Source organism: Sphaeroforma arctica (genome assembly GCF_001186125.1).
Source record: "Sphaeroforma arctica JP610 unplaced genomic scaffold supercont1.105, whole genome shotgun sequence".
Taxonomy (NCBI): Eukaryota; class Ichthyosporea; order Ichthyophonida; genus Sphaeroforma; species Sphaeroforma arctica.
Window position 1 is genome coordinate 4,550 of NW_014040453.1, and position 12,779 is coordinate 17,328.

General features: G+C 45.6%; 1 protein-coding gene across 1 annotated transcript; it reads right to left on the reverse strand.

Moving 5' to 3' along the window:
- Positions 1-76: 76 nt before the first annotated feature.
- On the reverse strand, positions 77-11,180 carry SARC_02356 (hypothetical protein). Its single transcript, XM_014303877.1, has 9 exons — positions 10,434-11,180; positions 8,564-8,866; positions 7,654-7,782; positions 7,363-7,491; positions 6,554-6,788; positions 5,838-6,099; positions 5,101-5,302; positions 3,943-4,113; positions 77-2,797 (listed from the first exon to the last, which is right to left on the reverse strand). The coding sequence occupies exons 2-9, from the start codon at positions 8,732-8,734 to the stop codon at positions 1,568-1,570; spliced, it is 2,529 nt and encodes an 842-aa protein (XP_014159352.1). The 5' UTR covers positions 8,735-8,866; positions 10,434-11,180; the 3' UTR covers positions 77-1,567.
- Positions 11,181-12,779: the final 1,599 nt, after the last annotated feature.

The following is a 12,779-nucleotide window of genomic DNA, read 5'->3' on the forward strand; positions in this document are numbered from 1 at the left end:
ATAGATAGATAGATAGATAGATAGATAGAAATATTTTGAATACAGGTAAATTTAGTCCTATACTCATTCATACATACCCAGACAGTTTTATAAATTTATGCAAATCGAACAGGATATCGACCAGAAGCAATGCAGTTTTGAAACCTCACCAGATACAAAAACGAGCCCCGCCGAGGAGGAATACACACGAAGCAGGCGAGTGGTCCGTGAGTACCACGGAGATATCATCAAGGACACCTTTTGGGACGACCATCCCAACATAGCAGCTGGAGTGCACAAGTAGGTACGTGGCCTTGTAAGTACTATGGGGATAGACAGCGTTAGTGTTGTGACGTTACAGACGATGTCGACCACGTAGTGTCACACAGCGACATGGTCCATCATTGATCCGTGAGTGAGTGAGTGAGTGCGTGTTGCGGAGCCTTTATCGGGGACAAACGGCGAGTAGACTAGGTCGCTTTTCGCTGCAAGATCGCACGAGTGGTATGGGAGTTCTATCGGATTACTATGGAGAGTCGTCCCTGAGGCCATACCCTGGACAGTACCGCCAGGAGTGTGGGAGGCAGACATCGTTTATTGTTTTGTATTAGAAGTACGTCCCCCAGATACCTCCCAGATTCAGCATCCCAACCTAACGGCACAAGATAAATCCGCATTACGGGTTGTACTGGGGTATGCATAAAGCTCCTAACACTCTGTACTAGAGTATGCATAGGCTGCTGCTAGCTCTGCGATGAACGTTCTTAGGAATGGTTTAATTTAAAGGGGCCAGGTTGGCTACTACTAGACACGGTAGCCTGCTCTGCAATGGCCGGCTAGAGCTGACCTACCTACCCACGCGCGCAATAGGATGCGGCACCACAATGGTGTGGCGCAGGCACAACAAGCGCACGCAGTACGGGTTTGAAATCTCCAATAAACATATGACACTGCTAGGCTATGCACGAGTCCCAAGTACTCTACATGGCTGAAGGGGATGAGTTATGGTTGACATAATGCCGTTCAGGGAGGGTCACCCCCGAATAAGGTTACTTCTCGTGGGACGGACTGTTTCTAGTAGTCGGAGTTGTAGGCTTGTTTTAATCCAATCGGCGAGAATCACCGACACTCTGACCAACGTAAAGTATTGCTCATATACTGCTTCGCCCATGGCTGTGATACTATACCACTAACCACAGCCATATTGTACCGAGTAACCCCCGACAAGCCTTTCATGACGCCTCAGTTTCACCTGAGTTCGATTCTTGGGACCGACCACGTGCGCACGCCTGTAAGGCAAGTCCTAAAATGAATGTTATTGATGTCCCTGCGGTAGGGGAGTGCACGTCGTTTGGATGCGGTACTTTAAAAGGACTATCCGAGCCCACTCCTTGTATTTTAAGTCGTACCTACACTACGCGAAACCTATATTAACTTAGTTAGTCCTGGTTAATATTGAAACCAGCCCAGTAAGTCCCCTCCTGTCCGACTTCTCTACCCTTAACACTTAGGCTCTCCTTAACACTTAGGATCCCCTTGACACTAAGACTACCCATAACACTCAGGCTCCCCTTAACACTTAGGTGAACTATCGTCTATCCACGACCATTGGTGTGCGAGTGTCTACCAACTCGTCATATTCACAGTCAGACTCGTCGGTGTGTGCCGCACAGTCCTTCATCCACGACTTAAGCTTTGCAATGTGCGCAGAGTTTCCGCCAGCAACACGGCTCTCCGTGGCTTGCGCCGGTGTGGTCTCATTATGACCACACGTCCGTGTGGGTTCATCAAGACCTCCTCTGTTGCCTCTCTCGCCAGGCAAACCCAAACCCAATATCTCAAACAGGCGCGAGGGCTCGTATAGACCTCCATCGTTGTCACCACCACCAGCTCCATCCCTTACCTCAGGCGTGCGTGCTTCTTCAGGCGCTATGTAGTCACCATTGGACTGGAGATGGTCCAGAAAACTGGGCAGTCTGTTCTCTGGCGTGCCCAAGTGCGAGTCCAGCGTGCGCTTGATAGCGCTGAAGCGCATGTTTATAGCACGCACTAGTTGGTTGTTTCGTCTCCATTGTAGGGCTTCCCTCTGTCGATGGCGGCTAAGCACAGCGCTGAGTGTGCGGTCTTTTTCTGTGAGTCGCTCTTGTGTTTGTCTCAGCTGCTCCTGCAGTTGCTGTATGTCTTGTGTTACAGTCTCGTGTCTGCCTTCACCGATAAAGTCAACGGATCTGTTTGAGAGGACAATAGTACGCCTGCGATTCCCAACTGTACGGCCGCTATACGCCAACCGCTCACCGTCACCAGAGTCAACGATCACATGACCGTCAGAGCTGTTGGTGCTACTGTTGGTGTTGGTCTCCACGGCTTCTACCGAATGCGTGTCGGTGGTGACAAGTGAATGTGTGAAAGACTCGCGCAGACTCTGTACATCGCGTTGTTCTTGAACACGTCGCTCTAAACGGTATTCTAGCCTGTCGCGATCTCGTCGTAAACGCTTTTTTTCTTGAACAAGTGCGTCTAACCCTCTTTTTTCTTGATAACGTTGGTGGAAATTGCGTTCTAGATCGCGTTGCTCTCCAACATGGCGCTGTACATCATGCTGTTGCACTACAACCGTTCTTGGCCTCGAACGCGCACTCCCACGCCCAGCAGCTGCATTATTAACCATTAGCGTACCCTCGGATCGAGTAAGGCCTGTCGCTGCCGCTACCAATCCCCTCCCCGGTGACCGGAGATCATCACCCGCCTGGGCGGGTGCGCCTGTGTGTGCGTGCGTGCGTGCTTGTGTCTGAGCTACTGTCGAGTGCAGATATCTCCTCTGCGATGCGTCCAAATAACCGATACACGCGTGCGGCCCCGTTGTCGCGCCTGTGTCCTATATGTGCATGCTCGCGTTCCAACCGATACCCTGTCTGGGTTATGTGTGCCTGTTCCAAGACAATGGTGTAGGTCGCCGGATCGCCGAATTCGCTCGGGCTAGTGTGGTCAAACAGTGCGCGTATGACTGTGGTGTGACCCCTTCTCATAGCGGTTAGGAGCATCGCGCTGCATCACTGTATGTAGTTGTCGTAATAACCATAGCGATGTGGCTTGAGTGTGTAGCTGAGCTCAGGCGTGCGTGTCTTGGAAAGGTTGTGATGGGAAGAAAACGAAGATTGCGTTAGAATCCATTCACATTCATCGTCGTATCAACCGTGGCGATGTAATGCGAGTTGTCGCTGAGTTCAGGCGTGCGTGCTTAGAACGGTTTTAAAACATTTAAGGGTTTAGGTTTTTTGGGTTTTACCCAAACCCTTTAGAACATTTAAGGCTTCGTTACAATGCACATACGTACATCGTCGTCTAGGATTGTGTGACCAACAGTCGAGTGCACAGACCACGCGAATGCAACCATTGGCCTACATGTAGTCAAGCAGTCGGTGCAAACTCCACCAAACCCCAACCCCATCAGTAGGACTGAGCCTTCGTGGGCAACAAGCTACGTGCGCGTGCTGGTAGGAAACGCTGACGAACAACACAAGCGTTACAGCACGCCTGGTACGCGTGTACATGGGCGGGCGTGGAGAGATGCGAGGAATCTGGCTCAATAAGTGCAACCTTAGACCCATTTACACCCTTCTCTACCCATGCGTGTATATGTATTCCGATCGATCGAGCACACAGATTCTAGCTTCATTGGTGGCGACAAATAACACACTTGTGAACATTCGCTGTCTGCGATGACAGCAGCGCCGCGTAGGCTAACTTGCTACTACGTGGATATCACAGAGCGGCGTAGGAGTACAAGATCATTTCTATAGCATATACACATGCATATAGGAGTACAAGATCATCTCTATTGCATATATGTATGCCTATAAGAGTACAAGATCATCTCTATTGCATATACACATGCATATAAGAGTACAAGATAATCTCTATTGCATATATACATGCATGCAAAAATACAAGATTTTCTCTTACCTCCTTGGTGATGTTCCGAATACCCTTTAGCAGCGCCGGAATGACAGCCGCGCGCCCATCCGCACACGCCGAATTCAGCGCTTCGTCAGTGGCGTCGGTTGTGCGAATATTGAACTGCAACAAAAAGCGCACGACATCCTCATCGTCATTGCGCGTGCCTATGGCCAACGCCTACGCGTGTACAACATTCGAATGTAGCGATGTGAAACTGAATTAAGATGTTCTGCACAAAAGCTTCCAAGTAGGATCGGAATAGGGTCCGAGTATGGTCTTAAGTAGAGTACAAGTATGATCTATATAGTCTGTGTAAGGCTGAGTAGAGTCTAAGTAGAGTATAAGTATGATCTAAATAGGGTTTAAGTAAGGCTACAAGTAGTAGAATTCAAGTAGAATCTTATTTGGGTCTAAGTAGGGTCTCGTCTAGCTATTTTCATATCGCATCTCCCAGACAAATCCAATTTTACCCGAGGGAGGGCCGGCTTTTCGTGGTATCGTGTGAAATAGGTGTAGATAAAAAGGTATGACGAGAGGAGTTGCGAGCTATGGGCATCTATGACTTCCTTGCGTTGTTGTTTTGAAGTTGTGTGCACTGTTGTTTTGAAGTTGTGTGCACTATATCTGTAGAGAGTGAGGATCCGATCGTGCCGAACACGCAAGCCTGTATGTGTACATATACACATGCTCGCACCGAGTGAGGACTCACACACAGCTGCAGACTTACAGTAGTGTATACATCCAGTCTGATATATATGCACACAATATCCCACACGCACCAGTGTTTGCAACCAGACACACACGCACACACAGAACACATACACAGCCTGTGTACAAGGCTATGTGTCAGTACAACGATCGCACTTCTGCGAGTTTTTTGGGCATGATGGTGTTGTCCTCTGTTGTGCAACGTACAATAAACTGCACATCTCAGCCCACCCTTCGTGAGAGACCACTCACAATCCCGCATAACAGATACTATGTCATGCACCTGTGCAAAGAGCCGAGCCTGCACACACCTTAACATGCACACACTCAGTATCTAGACCGCAGTATCTAGACGATTCAGGGGTGTGCATAGACTCAGCCACCTACAGAATATAATACGCCATATCCAAACGATTCAGGGGTGTACATACACACACTCGCTCAATATATACGCACCTCTTTGAGTGCCGCGGTTGCGATGAAGCTGTGTGATGGTTTCAAGCTCACAATGTACTTGAGCGTCTCCAGCGATCCCTTGGCGGAGGCCATAAACGCGCGCGAGAACAGCGACCGAGGATCTGTAGGGCTTGTTGGCTTCAGACTTCTCAACGGCTCAACCACACGCAGGTCAGCGCACAGAAGTTGCACTGTGTCCACCCTTAAAGGTGGTAGGTGAACAGTTGGATAATGGTAAGTACCCTGCGATGCCTCTACGCTTACAGGTAGTAATTGCACAGATGCATGAGGATAAGCAAGCTGCAATACTTCTACCCTTACATGTAGGGTTTAATGCGATGGAGAAAGACAAGTACATGGAATGGTAGAGGACTCAGGCATGTCGAATGGCGTGTGATGGGCATGAGAGATGGACAGGTCAGAGTCATACATCACAGACAACCCACCGAATGAACGGTGGAGGATCTAGAGCTATATATATATAGCACACAAACGAATCAGAAAATGCCCTCGAATACTCATCAATGTGTATATGGCACACATGAATCTATAATTTATATATAGCACACACCAATCTATATATAGCACACACCAATCTATATATAGCACACACCAATCTATATATAGCCCACACGAATATATACATAGCACACACCAATCTATATATAGCACACACCAATCTATATATAGCCCACACGAATATATACATAGCACACACTAAACTATACAGCACATACTCGCCCTCCTTGCAAGCCGCAATCAGTGCCGCGTGGTCATCCCATGTCGGATTCGCGTGCCCATTGGACAGCAGCAGCGCCACGGTTTCACAGTGACCCAACCGACACGCTTCTCTCAGCGCAACGGTAGGCGCCAACCGCTGACTGTGCAGAAGTAACTCGACTATGTGCAGGTGACGGGTACTGATAGCCGCATCCACACAGTTGCTGAGCTCGCTTTCACGGGCTGTGCTTATGAGTTCACGGACCACCGCGGTACAGCCTGCATGCATTGGGATGGGTGTAGTAGTACGGTTTATGGCCAGTGGAATAAGTATAGATATACCGTTTATAGCCAGTGAAATAAGTATAGATATATCGTCTATATCCAGTGAAATAAGTATAGACATACCGTTTATAGCTAGTGAAATAAGTATAGATATACTGTTTATTGCCAGTGAAATAAGTATATATATACCGTTTATAACTAGTGTGTCGGAGGAAGAGGAGCTTGTGGCCCTTCCACCCACCAGCAACAGCTGACTACCACTCAGTCAGCAACAGAGGCCGCTAACAGTGTCCAATGCGTCATGCAATAGATATCCATCGAACACTATACCTGTGCGCGTGACTTGGGGTGATTGTAGGGGTGTGCTACACATTCTGATACAAATACGCACATCCCACACTGTAACATTGTAACATATGCGTGCGCGTTGCAGCGTAGGCATGTATACCTTTTTTCGCACCCTTGCGGATCAGTTCCATGTCATGCTTATACTTGTCCGCGATTGCAATACCCGACAACGGTCCCGCACCCATTCTGAGGCATAGGTCAGTGAACCGAACAAACGCGTTTGTGTACGCCATAACAAGGACGTCATGTAGGTCCCTGGGCGTCAGCGAGGCCAGGTACCACTCTGTCTGATCTAGCACGCTCGTCCACTGCAGCTTTTCCGCGGTTCGTATCAGCTGTGGGATGGTGCGACAGAGCAATACGTACAACGATGGATAAACAACGTGTGAGATGGGGGTTGGGGGGGGAGGTGGGGGGTTTAAATGCGTGTGTGGGATCTGGATGAGGGGGGTTGATGTTAAGTACTCATAAGCGAAGGAAAGGGAGACTGGTAAAGCGATGAGGAAGGCGTGGAGAAGATAGAGTGAAGGACCAATGTGCAACGTATGTATATACGAGTCGTGCGTGCAAGCGATCACTGTGGAGAAGTAGTGGGCTATTATACAGAGGCAAGACAATAGGACACCTTCAACCCAATGGTCATGTGTACGTAACGCAAGTGATCACTATGAAGACAAATTACCTTCACGAGTGAATCTACATATTATCTCATGATTTGCTATTCCATTAGTTACATTCACGAGTGTACCTACATATTATCCCATGATTTGCTATTCAATTCCAGTCTCTCCCTCCCTTATTAACCGTATGCACAAATAAACAATGGCAGACTAAATCTATATCACGACCTTCATTAACAATGTCAAACTAAACCTATATCATGACCTTCCCACATCCTATTTAACCCACCTCCATTTCGTTCGCGAACAAAGACGACACTCGGTGACTCTTCACCAGAACCAGCACAGTCTGTTCCTCCTGGGTTCGCACGGCCAAGGACACCATTTTGGCGATATCCGACTGTACACACGCATATAACTGGACGAGTATAGCGCAAATAAAGATGAGATGTAATGCTCACACACACTTATATATAAATATATATATATATATATATATGTGGATGTGTATGACGCAGATGGAGAGAAGAGGTATTGCTTATTACACACGCAGAGATGCTCGAAGCCCTAAACCCTAAACCATGAACACTAGAGCACTATGAGTCATGCACATACCTGCTTTCAGTACCCACATCCTACCGTACACCTCGCACGCAAACTCAAGGAGAACAGTGGGCAACGGATGGGCCATTCTGTCTGTGAAACCACGCTGTAGGAACAACGAGAGTGAGATGGAGTGTGAGCTTGAGACTGATGCTGGTAGGTAGGATGAGAGTGTGAGTTTGTGACTCATGCTGGTAGGTAGGATGTTTTCTTCGTCTGTCCTAGAAGAGTGTGAGTTTGTGACTGATGCTGGCAGGTAGGATGTTTCTTTTCGTCTGTCCTAGAGAGTGTAAGTTCAGAGATTGGCTGCCGATTCCGTTTAGTACATAGGCAATGGGTGTAGTGCAACTGAAGAACATCCCTCGGTAGCTAACGCTATAGCAAAACCCCCAAGCCTCCTATCTAATCGATAGATAGGTAGTCTATGCTTCGCTGAACAGAAGTCTGGCATCATGGTGAACGCGTTCAAAGCAATCAGGCACGCACCAGTCAAACAGTATTACATTTGGTCAAACGGCCTCGACTGCATTGAACGGCATACCCCAATTAGATCCACGAACAAGTCCTCGGAGTGTGAAGAACCAGCACATCACTACGAGGCTCACCAACTCAGCTCAACATCCAAACACGTACACAGCAGATACACGCAAACACATCTGAACCACACACAGGAAACACGAGGCTCACCAACTCAGTTCAACACCAAACGCGTACACAGCAGATACACGCAAACACAGCTGGACTACAAATATGAAGTCGGTAGCACAGACACTGGTCCATCACAACGGGGGACGTGGTCAAAGTAAGGTCATGAGATCGGTGTGACCAACGATCAAGCTTTGTTTCATACACTCTTCGCAATACGCACGGTCTTATCGGAGACTCACCTTAGTGGCAGTTTTTGCCAGCCGCTTCAGAACCTTCTTCGAGGGCACATACGCATTTTCGTCATACTCTTCTATCGCTGGGCTAGTCACAAACTCATGCAGCACGTGCATGATATAGGCTGCCTCAAACTGCAGATAGTGTAAACTAGGTTTTAGCCATGCTATGGCCATCGCCACCTCCCAGTCAGCACGATACCCGACAGCCGCAACCAGTCCAACGGAGAGATGGGCGGAGAGTTGGGTAGCACGTAATCACCACGTGAGAGCGTGGAGAAGCCCAGGGCTAGCTCCTCTCGGCGATAACTTTTGGAAACAGATGAGAACAAACACAAAACTGTGAGAATGTGCACATATGTAATACCTTCAACAACGATTGGTTTATTACGAGGTACATGGCGGGGGTAAGGCTCATATTGAGATGATAGCATGATGCTGAGTTTATAAAGATGAGTAAGACTTTCAAGAATTCTAAGTTAGATTTGTACGAGCTTCGAAGTTTAGACTTGTGATACATCCAAAGTTTAGACTTCTTCGGCATTCAAATTAGTATTTGTAAGACATTCAGAGTTCAATTTGTAAGGCATCCGGATAAGTCACCATTCTATTGTGCAATGAAAAATATGACTGCTCTAACCTGTGTTGTGATTCGGTGGTATGTTTAACGTTGCCGGACTCCAGCTTTCGACACGCCAGATTGCAATGATCACCGGTGTAGCAAAAGGGGCCCTAAGCTACAGCTATAGGCACGGCTTATACAACCACAGGATTCGTTTGACAAAAGTGAACATACGCAGAGAACCCCGCACTCACTACAACATATCACGCAAAACCGCACAGACCACTCCGCCTATGTAACGAACAATACAATGCGAGGCATATATGAGTTTTTTGAGGGAAGATATCGGGCTATCAGACTCATTGCTACTTATGCATGGACTCCTCTATAGCAACACAACCCGATCCTTTCCCTTGTGGTTCAAACACGTGTACTGTGTGTTTCGTTTCGCGGGGGAATCAGAAGAAGCATCATGCTCGCACGTATTGACAATGAACAATACTTGCGATTTGATTGATGGATCTTCCAAAAACGGGCGCATTCGTATCTACGCATATGAGTAGATTTGCAATCGGAAATATTGTATAAACATACTAATGGCATACACGTGCACACACATCCATAAACGTACTAATCGCAGGCATGCATACATCTACATCTCCACTAGCATATATGAGCTTGTACAAACACACATTCGTAAACACACCCATCACTGGTATGCACACATCTACATCTCCACTAGCTTACATGAGCAAGAACAAACACACATTCGTAAACACCCAATCGCAGGCATACTTACATCTACATATCCACTAGCATACATGAGCCTGTAAAACACACACATTCGTGAACAAACCAATCGCATGCGTACATACATTTGCATTTCCACTAGCATACATGAGCATGTACAAACACACATTCGTAAACACACCCATACATCTACATTTCCTAGCATACATGAGCATGTAAAACACACACATTCGTGAACAAACCAATCGCAGGCGTACATACATATACATCTCCACTAGCATACATGAGCATGTACAAATACACGCATTCATAAATATACCAATCATAGGCATACATACATCTACATCTTCACTAGCGTACAAAGGCATGCAGAAGGCATGCAGGTACACACACATTCATAAACATATCAATCTCAGGCATACGTTCTGTATCTACATCTCGACTAGCGTAGAAGAGCAGAAATCTGTACACGCATTCGCAAGCACACCAACCGCAGACACACATACATCTACATCTTGATTAGCGTACAATGGCATGCACATACACACACATTCGAATACACACCTCACTTTGTACCACTGCGTGAGCAGCCGAAGCTCTGTATTCCAGTTGTGCTTCTTCGCTATTCGTATCCAACGGGGATTAATGACAAGTGTAGCCACGTCAGAGTGCTCCAACAGCGTCCGCACACAGAACTGATCCTTGTCGTAAGCAAACGCTATGTCTAATGCCTCACTCACATCGGCAGCAGCACACATGAGTGCAGCTATTTTTAGAATCCACAAATCTCTCGTACGGACGGCATGGTTTGCCATCAGGATGGAAAATGATAGGGGGCGCGTGGTGCGTTGCCCACAGCATGCGTCATTTATGTCTTTCTTCTCGAAAACCCTGTCTATAAAGAGCCGGAATGTCTTCTCGGTGTGCTTATCCACTTTGATTACGTACAGTATATCTGTAAAGTAACTGTTGATCATGTTCGTGATCAGAACAATGTTTGCGCTCAACACACTCATACGGACCTCAGCCATGATGGCCAGGGCCACTTCTCAGTGGGCATGCTTAGCGATGTGCAGTGCACATGTGGGGGGCAAGAGATCTAAATCAGGTAGAACTTCCATGGTACCAGAGGTTTCGGGCATGTGACGTCGTGATATAATCATAGTACAAATAGAATATCTATTTCAACTGCAGGAGAATGTAGCAAAAAAAATTGCAGTTGTGTTCAATGTACACTGCTTATACTGATGCACGTCCCTTGAAATATGCACCTTATATCACATACAGGCACCTTATATCACATACAGGCACCTTATATCACATACAGGCACCTTATATACAAACATGCACCTTATATTCTATAAACCACTCTTTTTCGTCTTCCATACTGGGAACTGGACCCATTTTCAAATTACGGTTGCATACAACTGAAATTGAGCCTATAGTTCGTAGTTCGTTGTTTTTTGTTTCGTTCTAGGGTTTAGCCACATTATTTAGTTTGTGACTTTGTGGTGCTGGTAACCGAATAGTGGAGTCTGTACAGAGCACAGGCAGAGGGACGTGTGATGCAACTTTATTCCATAGCCTTCCAAAGTTCTATGGCATCTATCACATTTCAACGTAAATATGCGTACATTCGATGGCATTTGTTTTTGTCAAAAAAAAATGGTGAACCTGCAAAATATATATTTAGACTTATTTTAAAACAAATGTATATTTTTAATTGCTTGGGATAATTTAAAAGAGATTGGAGTGACTGGGGATAAAATCTCAAGAATCTGTAGGTCTGCAACATATTTTCTTTTTGTGAATCTCTGACGAATCTCAATCACAGTCAATCTGCAAGAGTCTGCACTCTGCAGTCTCTGCCAGCTGTGCAACCTACACATTTTGAATTTTGAATTATTTGTTTTTGTTTTTTTATAAACAAACACTATAAAAAATGGTCAACGGCAAAAAAAAGTGAAAGCCAATCCCGAATTAGCATTCTGTAGACCAATACAAAGAGTTTTAACTAAATATTGATATAGATAGTGTTCACTCAATCACTCTGCCACTCAACACTCATGTTCGTGAGTCATGACTCATCATTCATCAATCGATCAATCAATCAATCAATCATGTATTGCTGTTTTTAATAAAAAGAACAATTTTGAATATATTTTGAAGGCTATTTGTAGTATTTACTCTACCACTCTACATACTCGGATTACTCGTTCTACTCGAATCGATGGACAGAATTTACAGATTTGGGAATATATAGAGACTAGAGAGTATAGTGAATTACTAGAATAGATGAATGACGAATGTATATTTAGAACAAAATCAGAATGCGCAGAACAACACTCCTACTCTACAATCTACTCTGAAACTATTATTTCGTATATTTTTAGTAAAATATATGTAAAAAAAGTATTCAATGATTCAATGATTCATGTATCGCTATTATTTATTTATTTATTCACCAACAAGAAGTAGAAAAGCATACATACTTACGTAGTACACCTCATAAATGCAAGAAAAGCAAAAATAAAATCAAACGGACAATGTCTGTAGGACCATAATACTTACAGTAAGCTCCCGGCCATAACACAGTGCACGAGAAAGAGCGTCTGGAACTCGGCATATAGAGGTTAATACTAGAACACTTTCGGCATACTACGTTCAATTGCCGATTAAGTCGCGCAAAGTTCCCATTACACCCCTGCAAGCTGTGCCTCGACTAACCACAATCATACAACACTACTCGGCGTGCTAGTATAATCAAAAATAAAGGTATATCAAAAAACAACTATATGAATGGACATCGTGTGGAGGTAATTTAGCAACAGTGATCCTTTATAAAAACTAATCTAGTGACAGTCGTCTATTATACGGTGAATCAATTTCTTTATTCGATTTAGAATAAAT